General features: G+C 44.5%; 7 protein-coding genes across 7 annotated transcripts; 2 read left to right on the top strand and 5 right to left on the bottom strand.

The window, feature by feature from the left end:
• Positions 1-2,269: 2,269 nt before the first annotated feature.
• ATC70_010871 (uncharacterized protein) lies at positions 2,270-2,992 on the top strand (the record flags this gene model as incomplete). The annotated part of the gene is made up of 1 exon (XM_064830077.1): positions 2,270-2,992. One exon carries the CDS (start codon positions 2,270-2,272, stop codon positions 2,990-2,992), a length of 723 nt encoding a protein of 240 aa, XP_064682579.1.
• A 1,080-nt stretch (positions 2,993-4,072) lies between these two features.
• ATC70_010870 (uncharacterized protein) lies at positions 4,073-5,122 on the bottom strand (the record flags this gene model as incomplete). The annotated part of the gene is made up of 1 exon (XM_064830076.1): positions 4,073-5,122. The coding sequence occupies one exon, from the start codon at positions 5,120-5,122 to the stop codon at positions 4,073-4,075; it is 1,050 nt and encodes a 349-aa protein (XP_064682578.1).
• A 186-nt stretch (positions 5,123-5,308) lies between these two features.
• On the bottom strand, positions 5,309-6,688 carry USO1 (Vesicle-mediated ER to Golgi transport protein; the record flags this gene model as incomplete). Its single annotated transcript, XM_064830075.1, has 1 exon — positions 5,309-6,688. The coding sequence occupies one exon, from the start codon at positions 6,686-6,688 to the stop codon at positions 5,309-5,311; it is 1,380 nt and encodes a 459-aa protein (XP_064682577.1).
• Positions 6,689-6,754: 66 nt separating this feature from the next.
• On the bottom strand, positions 6,755-7,291 carry ATC70_010868 (uncharacterized protein; the record flags this gene model as incomplete). The annotated part of the gene is made up of 2 exons (XM_064830074.1): positions 6,755-7,156; positions 7,286-7,291. The coding sequence occupies 2 exons, from the start codon at positions 7,289-7,291 to the stop codon at positions 6,755-6,757; spliced, it is 408 nt and encodes a 135-aa protein (XP_064682576.1).
• A 1,022-nt stretch (positions 7,292-8,313) lies between these two features.
• On the top strand, positions 8,314-9,600 carry ATC70_010867 (uncharacterized protein; the record flags this gene model as incomplete). The annotated part of the gene is made up of 6 exons (XM_064830073.1): positions 8,314-8,371; positions 8,423-8,521; positions 8,579-8,665; positions 8,722-8,734; positions 8,798-9,363; positions 9,416-9,600. 6 exons carry the CDS (start codon positions 8,314-8,316, stop codon positions 9,598-9,600), a joined length of 1,008 nt encoding a protein of 335 aa, XP_064682575.1.
• Positions 9,601-9,618: 18 nt separating this feature from the next.
• ATC70_010866 (uncharacterized protein) lies at positions 9,619-10,140 on the bottom strand (the record flags this gene model as incomplete). The annotated part of the gene is made up of 1 exon (XM_064830072.1): positions 9,619-10,140. The coding sequence occupies one exon, from the start codon at positions 10,138-10,140 to the stop codon at positions 9,619-9,621; it is 522 nt and encodes a 173-aa protein (XP_064682574.1).
• Positions 10,141-10,277: 137 nt separating this feature from the next.
• On the bottom strand, positions 10,278-15,254 carry ATC70_010865 (uncharacterized protein; the record flags this gene model as incomplete). Its single annotated transcript, XM_064830071.1, has 6 exons — positions 10,278-10,539; positions 10,596-10,820; positions 10,885-12,963; positions 13,018-13,915; positions 13,986-15,206; positions 15,248-15,254. The coding sequence occupies 6 exons, from the start codon at positions 15,252-15,254 to the stop codon at positions 10,278-10,280; spliced, it is 4,692 nt and encodes a 1,563-aa protein (XP_064682573.1).
• Between the last annotated feature and the right edge of the window lie 105 nt (positions 15,255-15,359).

Below are 15,359 nucleotides of genomic sequence, written 5' to 3'. Positions count from 1 at the left end.
GTTTCCGTAAGGAATCCAAAGGTAAAGATTACCGGTTTCTATGTCGTTCTTGTCAGAAAGCAAGCGACCGACGAAATTTTTCATGCGAACCAACTATAGAATACCTGAGAATTGCAGCCGATCTATTATGTTTGGCACTTACCATTGACCGAAAACGTATTTACTGTGTATACCCTGGCCTAGATTTTGTATGAAACTAGTGCTCTGCTCTGCCGTATACAGGATAGAAAACCAAATACTTTTAAACCTTATCTAAATATATATACTTTTTGCTAAATTCATTTATGCCGATTTGAGTTCGATGGATAATGCTGGAATGCTATGACGCTAAACGTTTAATTGCTACAGAACTGATCAACATCCATATTTTGTCGGTCATACCTTCTAAACATGGCTGGGTAGAGTCTGTATCACGATATTTAAGCATCTCGACAAGCATACAAGCTGTTTTCGCAGTGGTGTATGCGACTTTTCCCAACAATCTGCACAATCGTTGCAAAAGTGGAAACAGCAATTATCTAAATTTAGCGCGTGTCATTGCTATATTTGAGATGCTAACATATACCATGATGTGAACAGTATCCATTTTTAGGTTTTCAGCTTGGCCACTGTCTGCATGGGTGGACCACAGTTTCACTAATTTGACGAAAGGAGTAGTTGAACAATGTTATAATTATATCGCTATCTGCTAATTCTGTCTATATACTACAAGTTTTACGCTGAAAGCTTCCTTGGAATGCACAATTGCACTTTTGTTCGGATTCTAAAGCAAAGCATTGGTGCTCTCTGGTAGGCATCGGTAATCATTGCTGAATCGAGTATCAATGCACAGCTAATCTGAGCGTGTTGCAAGTCTAAGTGCGAAAAAAAAGCTAACCCGTAAGCCATCTCCTATTTCAGAATGACTCATCACTATATTTATGCCATTAGCCTTCAACTAAATTTTGCTGGAGAGCATGGTTAATTTAAAGTTAACTTTGCTATTGGCAGTTCTATAATGTGGATCATTTTTAACTTTCGAGTTTTCAGGGCACATCTGCAGTAGATGTCCAAATACAGCAACTGAATGCTCGGAGCGCTTGACAACAGTAGTAAAATCTCTCCTGATATAACATCCACACAAACTTACAGATGCATATTTGCTGAAACAAAACGTTCGTCATGTACTTTGTTACAGACATATTCACCTGAGTTGATGGTTCATAATCTACAGCACATTTCTATAACCCACTAATCATATTAAACAAATTAAGCGGCCAAATTTTGCTATGAGGACCAGGAGTTTCCATTTCACAACCATCTCCATGGTGGCATTTGAGTCGAATAATGTGAGAATCAAAATAAGCGGAGATGAGCCTTTTGAAACGCGATAATTAATGGGCATGCAAGTGCAAAGAATCTGATTACTTTGAGTTAGTATCTGCGATAATTTTGTAGGAGCCATGCATTTGTGTCAGAGTATGTGCGCTCTTCAGGCTATTGGTGGCATTTTGTAACATTGTAGACACGCACTAAAATAATGATTCGGCGTCTATAAATCATGCAAACATACGTATCATGGCAAAACAGATTTGTCCAGACAATCGACTGATTTCAGCTTATCATTTGTATACTTTGAAGATATGAAATATCTAATATAAATAGAGAGCTCTATTAATTTTTCATTGATCACATAAGATGGTGCTTGACGCATATGCAATTCCCTGAAGATATGTCATCTTGAACCTCTTTTAAACTTGACCCAACTAGACAGATGCCTCTTTTACAAATGCTAGTTTATGGGGCACTGGCCCTTTTGTGGATTGCCTAGAAATGGTTATTTCAGACTTGGCATTGATCATACGGTTGCGATTGGGCCGGACGGAATAAATGGGCATTACACTCAAGGGCTCGTTTTTTTATGAATTGAAATATCACCTAACAATGAGTTGTTATCGTTTGCACATTTTAGAACTGATAGAAGACTTTGCCGAATGGATACATCATCCACTTGATTGGAGAATGGCAAATTCAATTGATGCTGAGCTGACGACAAGGCACACACATCAGACACAGTCGAGATTTAAAGGGGAATCGTATGATTCAGAAACAACACGTTTTACAGTCATACAGTGCTCATCATATATATACATTTGATACGCATTGGCAAGTCTTGAGTGGCAATGACTATGGCCATCTCGGCACAAAGAGATCAAGCATACCCGAGTTGGATAGGTATATATAACGGAAGTATGATCCTCAATTTAATGCACTTCATCTCATTCACAACATGCACTTCTTTTCTGGCTTTTGCATCGCAAGTATCTTCAGCTTAATTTCTGCTGCACCTTCTCCTTTAAACAGAAAAAGAGTCCTGACAACCACAGTGACACTTGTGAACCAGTGTAACAATGTAATTCATGTGGGTCAATTGGGAGACACAGTACTCAACAACGGCAATCCAATCAACATCGCTCGAGGTTCATCTAAGACATACAACTTTGACGGACAATGGTCAGGTCGATTTTGGGCAAGAGAGAACTGTCAAGCCAACAATTGTCAGATAGCCGGAGCTGCTTTTCCGGCTTCTTTAGCAGAATTCACATTTAGCGGGACTGGTGGCAAAGATTACTATGATGTATCGTTTGTAGATGGATACAATTTACCTATAAGCATCGAGCCAATGCAGCCAGTAGAAACACCCACACCGCAGCAAAGCGGAAAGTACCGGTGTGGAGCTCCCAGCTGTAGCACTGTTCCATCTTGTGCTTCAGAACTGCAGCTCTTGTCTGCTAATGGTGCATTTATCGGGTGCAAAAGTGCTTGCTCACAATTCGGCAATCCAGAATATTGCTGTTCTGGCAATAACAATACACCTGATGCATGTCCTATCAATTCCTATGCTGCTGCTGTCAAGAACGCTTGCCCTGATGTGTATACCTACGCTTACGATGATGCCAGTAGTTTATATGAGTGTATTGCCTCTGGATACACTGTAACATGGTGCCCATAAGAAGAGAATGTAGAATTTAAATATGCTCTATTGATTAGAGTGCTTAAATATCAATAAAAAATTGAAATATAAATTTACCAAGATGATAGCTCTGTAGAGCATACCAGATATATCGCTACAGTTAGTCCATGCTTGCCATTTTTTCAGTATCGATTCGGACCACCTGAAGAATTTTTTGAACCACCTACTGACTACATACTTGTGGCGCTTGAGCGCAATAGTAGGTATATTGATTCGTATTAGACAGAATGTTATAAATTTGCACTTGTCTCTTTGTATGGCGAAGCGCATGCTTGTGGCCCAGCTTGCCATTACTTTACATTGTTTATATGTATGCTTCGGTGAGAACCAACCTGCACATTGGCAGCTCGCGCTACCGATTGCTCTTGCGTATCTTATCAAAATACTGCTACTTTGATTTTGACCTTCCACTTACACATGAAACCCCTTCATATTGTCTGTGAATCTGATTCTTATGTGATGCTCTACATCCACATACACGTAGCTACTTCATATACGGTCAAGCAGCATACTGGCATTTCCCCTTTTTAGCCCTTGGTGTCCCTGATACAGCAAAATATGAGTGCATTTGAACTGCGTTTTCTCGCGTCCAAGGCCGTTTTAGATTGTCAAAATAGCACCGAACAATTGCTCTCATCTGGCTGTTACTTTCTGACACCTTTGCTCAACTTTTAGGGGACCAACAAAACATGGCCAAAAATTGACCAAAAAGCATAAGGTACCCCTCATGGTTTTCATTGAAAATCGAACGATCGCGTTTTTCACCTTGATAATGAAGACTTTTACTATGGTATATTGAATCATTTTTTTTTGTATTTAAAAGTGGTTTTTATTGATATTATAGATATTAGGATATCCGAGAGGATACCTACATGTCTAAGAAAGAAGAAATCAACTTAGAGTGATCTTTAAGAAAAGAGGAGAAAACTATGCGCGTACGCCATGCTTTATCCTCAAGGGTACAGCCCCAATGATGTTGCCAAAGAGACGAGAAAGCGGCTCCAAGAAGTTCCAAGATGGAAATATCTAACAGATTGTGCTCCTGATCAAGTAGGGTAGTCAGCCCAATCCAAATGGCATCGTCCGTAGGGAACAGATTTGTGAGACCAAGGTGGTGGTAACCTCATACCAGAAGAGGGACTTCATACCGCAGCCTATGACCATATGATATTCATCTTCAGGTGCCTCAATACACAGTTTATATAAAGGGGAAGGATGCCTGACACGGTTGATATTGTGTAGGCGAGTCTGCACCGAGAGATGCCCATGTAGCAGCCGCCACCAAGGTGTAAATGCCTTGGCGGGAAGACAGAGAGGCCAGAAATCACGCCAGAGGCGAGGAGGAAGCAAGAGATGTGGAGGACGAGACATTAGAGGGTGGGCTGTGCCACGTAGGAAAGCAAAAGATGTATGCCAGAAACGGCGCAAGGCCCCGAGCTTGATTTGGGCAACTACAGCTGTTGAACGAGGGCTAGCGGTGATATGCCAATGCGAAAAGCTAGCAGTGGGTGGAGAGGGGGTAGTGGCGCTCTCCAACATGGCAGTGCGTTCTTGATCAGTGAAAGCCATAACCGACCTGAGAGGAGTAGGGATGGCCCATACCAGAGGACCCTCAAACGGGCACAGTGCATTGAACAAATGTTGCAATGCGGGGGCATCCAAAGGACGGACACAAGTCCAGATGTTGGTATCTGGAAGCACACTCAAAAGGGAGGCAATCAGCGCCTGTGGTTGGAGTTTGTCACTCGCCCTAGACAAGGTCGCTGTTGGTGAAAGGGAGCAGACACTTGACCAAAGAAGATCGAGGAGCCACCAAGATGGCCATTGTGCAGAGGGAGTCAGAGTTGGCAACCGAGAGATCAAACGAGCTAAATGACCCAGATGTGGGCACTTTCTCAAACGAGGCATGTACGTACGAGGATACAGCAGCAAAGGAAGAGCAGTGGCATGACCCGAGTATATATGAAAGCTGTATAAGAGCCAAGGTGTAAGAAAGTCGGAAGACTCACAAGGGCGAAGCATACGCTTGACATAGATCAAATGCAGCGCCAGATGTTGGTCCACAATGTCGACGAGGCCTATACCACTGTGTTTGCGGGGCAGGCACATAGAATCCCACGACACAACCGGCCAAAACGAGACGATGTACTTGCGCACAATGCTCTTGACCTGCTGGAGCCACTCGGCGGGCACCACAACCACACGAAGAAAATGCCATATGCGAGACAACAGAAGGAGATTAGCCACCAAGCCCCTACCACGGATGGGCAGGTTCCTCTTCGCCAGCAAATTGCACTAACGCTGCAGCTTGACGGTAATCGCATCCAAGAAATGGTCCAGCTGTCCCTTTGTGTGATACAGTGGGTATCCAAGGTATCTAACAGAGCCGGTCGACGATTCATCATACCATTCGATGTTAGAGGCAGCCGCCAGCTGCTTCCAATCGTCGTGGCTTCGGCCAGACAGCGACGCAAGAACTGTTTTATCCAGGTTGACTTTTGCATTGGAGGCTTGACCATATAGCGACAGTAGAGACAATAGCACTGGCCATTCCCTCGGATCCGTCAGGAAGACTTCCAGATCATCGGCATAACTGAGCAGCTTGACACGAGGAGGCAGCCCAGGAGCACGCAAGAAATCATCAGAGATAGAACGAGGAATTTGAGAGGAAGCAGCCTCCATCCGTTCAGCAACCCGAGGGCGTCCATCGGTAGACATGGCCACACCTCGTAACTCTGAGCACGCTAGAATGGTTCGAAGGAAAGGCTCAAATGCAAGATTGAAGAGCAATGGCGATAGAGGATTGTCTTGACGAAGGCCACGCTGTTGTTGGATGGGAACACCCAACCAGCCATTGATAGACAGTGAGATATGTGTTCCAAAGAACAGGCTTGACACACTCTCTACCAACGAGGCGGGAAAGTCAAACTGATGGAGTACCATCCTCAGATACGTGGGGTTTGCTCGATTATATGCCTTTTCCTGGTCCAACAGCACAGAAACATTGAGGTCATCAGGAGCAGCAGCTCGAAGGTTGTTCATCAAAGTTCGGTTCAACCATGCATTGTCCGAGATAAGCCGGTGAGGCATAAAGCCTATTTGATAGGGAGTGATCAGCCGGGAGATAACTTTCTGGAACCTGTTGGCAAGCAACTTGATGAATAGTTTGGCATCGCTGTTGATCAAGGAAAGTGATCGCCAGTTTTCGAGTAATTCTGGGTCACCCTTTTTGAACAGGAGCATCATCCTCGTCTGCATCCACGATGCAGGAAACAAGCCATGCAAAGCCTCTGTCAACAGTTGTTGCAAGAGACGCAGCACAGGAGGAAATTTCGCAGCCAAATATTGATAGACCTCGAATGGAAGGCCGTCCAAACCGGGAGACTTGTTCTTGGATGCATGGTCAAGCAATAGCAAGACAGAGTCTGCGGAGGGTGGTTCGATGAGCCTTTCTGCATCTGCTTCTGGTAGCTTCACCTCTTCAGGGACATTGGCCAAGAGAGAATCAACAGCAGCCAGATCAATTGCTTCAGGAGTATATAGATCTTGATAGAAGGAGCGGGCTTTGTGGAGAATGTCACCCATGAATGTTAGTTTCTCACCCGTAGTGGTCTTCTTCAGAGATTGAATAGTTTGTTGAGCCTCCCGATCCTTAATTACGTTAAAGAAGCACATGGTGTTTGGCCCCCCCTGCTCGAGCCATCGAGTGGCCGAACGCAGCATGGCTTGACGAGTGTCTTCCTAACTCTTTTGCTCAATGATTTCCTCTAGCTTCTTGATTCGAGCCGATTCCTTCTTGTCATCCAGCAACTGTTCACGTTCACGCTGAAGACGAGAAAATCGAGCTTTGTATCGGGCCTTCTGGCCTTTGGTAAACTGTTGGGCACAGTACTTGATGATTGCCTTTAGGGGCTCCCACTTCTCCTGCACAGACCGTATACCCAGACCCTGAGCACCAGCACCAGAGACGCCTGATCCAGAGCCATCAGCACCAGAGATACCAGCACCAGAGACACCTGCCAAAGCCACATTTTCCCCATAGTAATCCGAAGCCAAAAAGAGTGCCACTGCTGTATCCAACAGAGCTTGGAATTCAAGGTTTTCCAGCAAGTATGGATTGAAACGCCAACTTCCCGGGCCCAGCTTCACGCAAGTTATGATCAGATCAAATATTGAATCAAAATATGTCAGATATGAAAATGCCCAACACAAGCAAAAAAAATGTATTCAAGCTGAGCGATAGATCTTTCGACTTCATGATCCCCATTTGACCAGCATCGCAATTATTATTGGGATCATCAGAAAAGCATTTGGGTCAGCCAACAGCAGCGCCAAAAATCGATTCAACCTCAGTTTATTTTTTATTCAAGATTGGCCAAATTTTGTCTTTTGTCGACCTCTTTAATCTATTTTGTGGCATTCGACTATATGAATTGTGGTTATTATCCGATGCCTCCTAATACATGGAGTATTTTTTAAGGCGCTTCCAATGGCGTCTAGTAAAATAGATGTTTTGATTGAAATTAGTGAGCAATTCGGTAAAATAAGAAATGCGATTTTTAGCCAAAATGTTTAGATTTTGCATATGAAAGCCTCATAAAAGTGGTTTCAAGGGTTGCTTTGGATCAAGAGAAACAGTTTGATTTCATATATATCATAGCAAAAGTCTTCATTTTTGGTGTCAAAAACGCGATCGTTTAATTTTCGATAAAAACCATGAGGGGTACCTCATGCTTTTTGGTCAATTTTTGGCCATGTTTTTTTTGGTCCCCAAAAAGTTGTGCAAAGGTGTTAGGAAATTGCTGCTACTCGAGTATAATCGTTTGGCGCCATTCCGGCGGCCCAGAAAGGTCTACATATCAAGATATTAAGGCTTGAAAGCTGCCAAGTTTGGCTGTATTTCACACATTTGCTTGCTAATAGACGCGTTTTTGTTATGGTACAAAGGAGTAAAGACATTGTATGCATTAGTCTATATTTAACGCATGCTGTTACATCCAAATATTCAGCTGGAAATATTAGAATGAGTGGCATTGATGTATCACATTATCAGAGCACAATGATATAGCTTATTAGTGAGGCGATGACGACTGTATGGCACACTGGATATTTTGGGCGCAATAGATAGTATGCATCTAGTACTCAAATATAGGTGGCCCGTAACTCGGTAGCTCAAATTATTATCATATCCGTTTGCATTTAATGTTACTGAAACCACCATTTGTGGCTTATTGAAATGCTGGAATAAAGTAGCGCAAGACAGCAGCATTGCTATTTATTTGCATTTCACATACACAAACATGATTGATCAAAAGGATATCGACAGTGTATTTATCCAATACGTCAAAGAATACCAAGGCATTTATACGAAAAAACGTTAGCTCTATGTAAATTCTCATTTTCATGTAGATATCAATGGCACCTATGTACAAGTATACGAGAAACCGCCCACTGCTCTAGAGTTTTTGAGAGGCTCTGTTCAGCCGAACAGACCTGCAGTCATTAAAGGTATGTGAGCATTTTGTTCTGTAAAGCTGAAGAACTAAACATTTGCACCACACTAAGGTGGTTTTGAGCATTGGCCTGCGAGAAGAGGATGGACCAACGAATACCTGCGATCAAGAATGGGAGACACGACAGTAACAGTGGCAGGTGCGTGGATATATGTATCAATGGTTTGTATTTGATGTTCATGTTCTTTAAAACAGCAACACCTAATGGGTAAGGCGATCTATACACTCAATGTGCAAAAAAAAAAACAAATATTGAAACCACTTTTTGAAGCTATGCGGATGCAGTAACATTTGATCCTGCCACTCAAAAAGAGTACTTTACAATGCCGTACCAAGACCATATGACATTTAACACGTTTATGGACTTGATGGAGGGAAAGAAAGTGTCAGAAAACGCCAATTACATCTCGCTACAGAATGGCAGTTTACCAGCAGAATACAGTGCGATTGAAAACGACGTTGACAAGGATATCGACTGGTGCAGTGAAGCATTGGGCAAGAAGCCAGACGCTGTCAATTTCTGGTTTGGAGATGACAAGAGCGCTACTTCACTGCACAAGGATCCCTACGAGAATTGCTATGCTGTTGTCAGAGGTCAAAAGACGTTCATTCTATATCCGCCCACAGAGTACTACTGCATGCATGAATCAGTCTATCAAAATGCCATCTACGAGCGCAATCCAGTAACCCACAAACTCGAACTCAAGCCAATTGATGGGACGACACCTTGGATCCCTGTGAATCCTCTGTATCCAGATTTCATCAAGTTTCCTCGATTCACACATGCCTGTCCAGTGACGGTAACTGTGAATGAGGGAGATATGCTGTATTTGCCTGGTAAGATTGCCATGATTCATGTTGAATATGCCCACTGACTCAAACGATATAGCACTATGGTTCCACCAAGTCATGCAAAAAGGAGAACAAGGCGTCATTGCCATCAATTATTGGTATGACATGGACTACAGCAACATGTTGTATCCAACCATGGCTTTATACAGACGACTTCTGACAGGCATCATGGAAAACAACAGAGAATTAGTAGATAATGATGATGGCAGTGATTTAGAATAAAGAAAGGCGTTTATTGGTTTAGAGTTCTAGAATACAGTCAATCCAAGGCTCTGGGCCATGTACAACCTCACTAAGACCCACATTCTTGAATCCCACACTCTCATAAAGACCCAAAAGATTAGGTCGACTCAAGATGGCAATGCGGTTATATTTCTTAGGTGTTTGAGTTGCGTTGATTTGTTTTAATTGCTCGATCCATTTCAACATGAGTTTGGTAGCGACGCCTTGCTTGCGGTAGTCAGGAGAGACACAGACACTGTGCAGACAGATGGTCTGTCCCTCAGGATCGTGCACACTCATGGATTCATCAGTGACTAAGTCACCCTTGGTGAGTGTTGTGCACAGAAATGCAATCACCTTGTCGTCTTGATCCAGATTACGGCAAACAGTGAAGAGTTCAGGGCCAGATTCAGAGGCGTAGTTGATGCGACGTTCGAGCTGCTCTCTTGAGGCAGCTTCGTCAGGGTGATAAGATGTGGATTCATATTCGTGAATGATGTCCAAGTCGTCTAACGTGGCAGGGGTGTAAATGAGCTTCATTTTGGAGATAAAAAGGAAATATCTGGCATACTGACGAGAAAGAGATTATCTCCCCTTCTTTATAGAGATGACTGTGTTTATAATCTCAACAGTTAGGCTAATGAATAAATATACAGTTTAATCAAGAAGATATAGAACTAAGATTGGTATGACTTGGTTGAAGCAGCTCCAGGAGCAGCATCAGAAGTAGGATTTCTGTGCATGCTTGCTGTTTCAGCACCGTTGCTGTTGTTGGTATCAAAATTCAGTTGTGATCTCTGACTGAATGAGATGACAGATTGATTATCGCTATTATCTACACGGAGCAGACTAGCTGAAGAGCCATTGGTAAAGTTGCTCCATTTGGGTAACGCTATCGGCTGGTGCTGGTTTTTGATGCGACTGACATGGATAGCAGATCTAAAAGGCTCAAATGAGTAAAAATGGCAAGACATGCGACATGGTAGTATACGTACATCTCCTTTCTCTTGTACATGGACAGCACCTTCTTTCTCAGCTTCTCTCCGTTGTACTTTTTGGGCAGTTGGTCCTTGTTGACCATGACAATGGTGTCCACTAACAGCGAGTGTCGCTCAAGCACGGAGCTCACAATCACGGGGATCGCTCCCAGATAAGATGTAATGGATGACTTGATAGCGATGATCACGATAATCTCATTGCCATCAATTTGAATAACATAGCTATCATGTAACACAGCAATGTGAGTGGATATTGAGCGAATGCTTGTCTTTCATCTGTACTTACCATCCTTCGCCCAGCATGTCTGGATGACAATTTTCGACCGTCTCTTCTATATCAATAGCAAAATGAAGCAATCCTTTGGAAGTGATGATTTCATCGATATGGCCCAGCACATAAAGACATTGTCCTTCCTCCACAGGCGCTTGCATGCCCATTGCCTTTCGTTGCACGTTCCAGAGGAATCCAATGTCGCCTGTGCGCATGTATTTGATGCGAGAGTCTGATCCTTGGATAGTCGCTTCGAATGTATTTGTATAGTCATTCGACGATTTGTAAATGCCCTTGACATTGCTGTCAGATGACACCCAAATCTCGCCCATGACATGGCTTGGACAGAGGCTCAATGTCTCGGGATTGACAATAGCAATCATCGTGTTGGTGGGCACAATGCCTGAATCTTGCAGCAGCACGCCATATGAACTGTCGTCTCCAGGGGCCAATGGTCGAATGATGCCCTGTCTCAACCACTCAAAATCAGCAATTAATGAGATGGGCTCCAAGAGCATGAAGGAGCGCGTAGTGATCATGGGATTGTATGGATGGCTGTAAACTGTGTTGATGGCCTCGCGTTCCACCCGGCTCAGAGAGAGATAGCGAGCTATTTTCTCGTAAAACTTAGGCTTGGTTCTGCTGGACACTGTTACCATGATGTTCTGCGTGTTTTGTAGAGGAATCTGCCGTTGCTCAGAAGGAGGAATCCAGTTCATGGCAAAGTCAAACAGCATGTAGTTTGCGCAGATGGTAGGACATTTGTTTCTAGCAATCAGCTCAAAGTAAGAGGCCGTTGAGTTTTTAAACTCGACGGTAGGCATTAAGATGGTGGTGCATCCCACGTAGACACCACAGAACACAGCGTGCAGGACGCCCAGCCCTTCAAAGGCGCTGAGGCCGGTTACCACCAATGGCTTTTGAAACTTGATCTGACAGGTCAATTTCTGAGAGCGACATTGAGCGACAATGCTGTCATGGCTGTAAGGAACATACTGATGAGCACCGCATGCATTGTCGTTTGTTTCCAGCTGGTTGATCAGGACAAACGCAGGTCTCTTCTTATCCGATGTCCATTCTGACTTGACCGAGAAGCCACTTTCTGGGCCAAGCATCTTATTGAATCGAGGCGCTTTATCGATGTTAATGTGGTCGGGTAGCTTTTTGAGGCCAATTGCTTTTCCACTGTGCATGGTGGCTATCTTGACAGCTTGCAGCACTGTTTTGTTGCGTACAATGTCTTCAGACTGCGAATTGACAAGGATGTGCTGGATGTTCAAATCATGCAGTGTGCGTACCATGATATTGACGTCTTCTTGCAGGCGTTTAGGCGAAGACTGCATGGCTTCAGGTGGAGGACAGAGGACGGGAATCAGCCCCAGCACAAAGCAAGCGTAGAGAACACGCACAAAATCAGCTCCAAAATGCAGTAAAACCAAAACGCGTGTACCTGCCTTTAATGCGCACTTTTTCAAAAGGTAGTTGGCTATGGTAGCAATCTGGTTGTTGAATTTCCTCCATGAATAAGGCTTGGTGCCATTCTGATGCACGGCGACAAAAGCGTTTTCTTCAGGGTAAAGGGATGTGCGCCACAGCATGATGTCCACCAAGTTGGTGAACCGTGACAGATCATAGCCAGAGCGCTCGTCAATGGTGGCGTTAACAATCTCGACGCCCGAATGCTGTGGCCTTGGTCGAGGCGAGATCAGTCGCAAAGACAGGGCTCGTTCATACGACAGTGGGTTTGATCTCCACACTGAAATCGCTTGGCCTTCCACAGAAGCGGTCAAGGGTGAGGTGGCTTCACTGAATACAGTGCGATCCACGTCCATCTTCAAATGCTTGAGAGGGAGCTGTCCTGCCAGAAATCGACGTTTGGTGATCAACGGATGAATGTACTGATTGCCGTCCTTGACATAGCGTGGCAGCTGGCCTTTGTTGACGCTGAAAGTAGCATAGACACGAAGCCCGTGGTAGGCCTGAACTACATCGCTGATATTATCCACCAGACTACTCAGCTCTTTGCCTACGAGATTGGATTCCACGGCCAGCACAGGCAGGTATTGGCCATTTACAAAGATATCGAATATAATGCTACAGTTTGATGAGTACATGCTCTGCTCGAGTCACTTGACAATTCGCCCTTACCATGAGTCCACACGCGATTTCCTTGCAATGGTGCTGATAATATCTGTGCTGATATGTGTTTCCTCCACGCCCAACTCATTTCCCAGGCGCTGCTGTCGAACGCGATCCTCATATGCACCCAAGACGACGAGTCTGCCGCCAATCATGGTTCCCAAAAGACCTGTTCGCACAAATTGCTGATCGTATGTTTCTGGATACAGCGTGTCTGCAGGCACCAGTATAGGGCTTGCATGGTACATGGCGTCTGTCAAGGCTGGAATGCCCCAAAATCCATCTGCCAATGAAGGCGCATCCACCCATACTTCACCAATGGTATCTGAGGGACACAAGAGAGATGTTTCTGGATCCACAATAGCGACGGTGGCATTGGGAAAGGGAAACCCATGAGACCCGACTTTGAGACATCCACCTTCGTCTCCACCTGTGATACCTGTGGATGTGGTGGTTGCCAGTACGACTACCTTTCTTCTGCGCAGCGCATCCGCATCCAAAATACACTCCCACACTTCTCTTGACTTTCCAGAGGCAAACATGACCTTCTTTTTAGTGGTGGTGGTGTTGTCTTGCTCATTATAGGATTGCTCAAACTCCTCTAGTTTTCCAGGGCCAAGATAGTCTCTGAAGCTAAGGATGGCTCCCGCATGTTCTGGCAAGGAGAGGAGGGGTGTTACAACGTCAATAGGCTCATGCAACATGGTCTTGCCCAATGGCTTTATCAGCTTGTTGGCAATGTATTCATTGGTGTCAGGTTTTACAACGATGGTATCGATAAACAGAATTCGCAGTGCCGATAGATCAGGCACCGTCTTTTTGCTGTAGCCAAGGACCTCTCGTGCGTTTTTTTGGTAGTACTTGGCTGCGTAAAATATGCCTGGATAGCCTCCCAAGGCTATGGTCACTATAGGATGAAAGTAGAGTTGTGTTACTCGAATCGTGTTTGCCCCAATATTGAGAATGCCATGTGTTACCTTTGTATTTCGACATAATATAGATCCATACCGCTGGTGTCTCCATGACATTTGCACCCGCAAAGATCGTGTGACTCCCGCTGTAGATGGAACACAATATAGAAACGTTTAGACCAACTTGTTGACGAGGTTCGAGATAGGTGAGGAGCGTATCAGCGCCTTGTGTATCCCAGTTAGGAAGTACAGATGTAGTATTATCCTCGCTGTTGGTGAAGATAACTGTCTCGGTCGTGGCTGCTGTGAAGGCATGACAGCTGTTCATGATGGACTGATGCGATACTGCTACACCCTTCAATTCGCCATTGATGGATTTCGTGTATTCAATATAGGCTAATGGTGTGGATCGCAATGTGCTGTACTTGCCTGATTTGATCTGATGTGCGTATAATGATCCAAAATCACTGGTGGGCCACCAATCTACGTTCTTGGGGAAATCAATGTTCCTGGACTTCATGTTCTTTGTCAATGTCTTGAGATTGCTGTCTGTGGTCAGCACCAGATGGATGTTTGTCACGCGCAAGATGAACCATAGTTCAGACAACTCTTCGATGGCATTGATGGGCACAGCAACGAGGCCAGCAATAAAGCAGCCCAGAATTGCCACGATAAAATCGATTACCTCTGTTTTGCGGTACAAAATAGCGACACAACTGCCTACTTCCAATGCTGATTTTTCTCGAAGGACCATGGCTACTTTCTCAGCACGAGCAGCTAGCTTCTCCCACGTCAAAGTTGCAGATTCTTTGCCTTTATCGTCTACTTGAGTGAATGCTGGTATGATCCTGCCCTGACTGTTGGAGGCACGGTAGCGCAATAGCTCAGCGATGGATCCAAATAGGCTTGTGTCCTGTTTGTCTTGCAGATCAATGACCTTGAAGGGTATTTCTCGGGGCAGTGAAGGTAGCATTTGACGTCCTGCGAGCTCTTCCAAAGCAGCTGCATCTTCTGCAACAATGCGAGGCACTGGAATGGGCTCCACGCTGTGAAATGCCTTGGTCATAGTGGTATTGCCATACTTGCTAAGATTTGTTTTGCGGGGTAAACTGATGGTAGGTTGGTATAAATCGGTAGATGATTTGCTTGGAGGCATCTGCTGCTGTTGCTGTTGTTGACTGAGTGTTGTACCACCCGAAGACACTGAGAATCGGGTAGGATTCACATTTACAGATGCAATGGACGGTGCCTTCTTGATGGAACCTGCATTTTCAGTATCATCCTCCACTACAAATAGAGAAAGAAAGCGTTAATTCCATGCGATACACTGATCATTTCTGGTAGATATAGTATCAACAATAACAGTATGAGCTCAAGCATGTGATATCTCAGAGTAGCAGCAGCAGCAGTGAATGTCGCATGAGATGAGGAAACAGAGAC

The sequence above is a fragment of the Mucor velutinosus genome, assembly GCF_035048745.1.
Source record: "Mucor velutinosus strain NIH1002 chromosome Unknown tig00001564, whole genome shotgun sequence".
Taxonomy (NCBI): Eukaryota; Fungi; Mucoromycota; class Mucoromycetes; order Mucorales; family Mucoraceae; genus Mucor; species Mucor velutinosus.
This window is presented reverse-complemented; position numbering and strand designations above follow the sequence as displayed.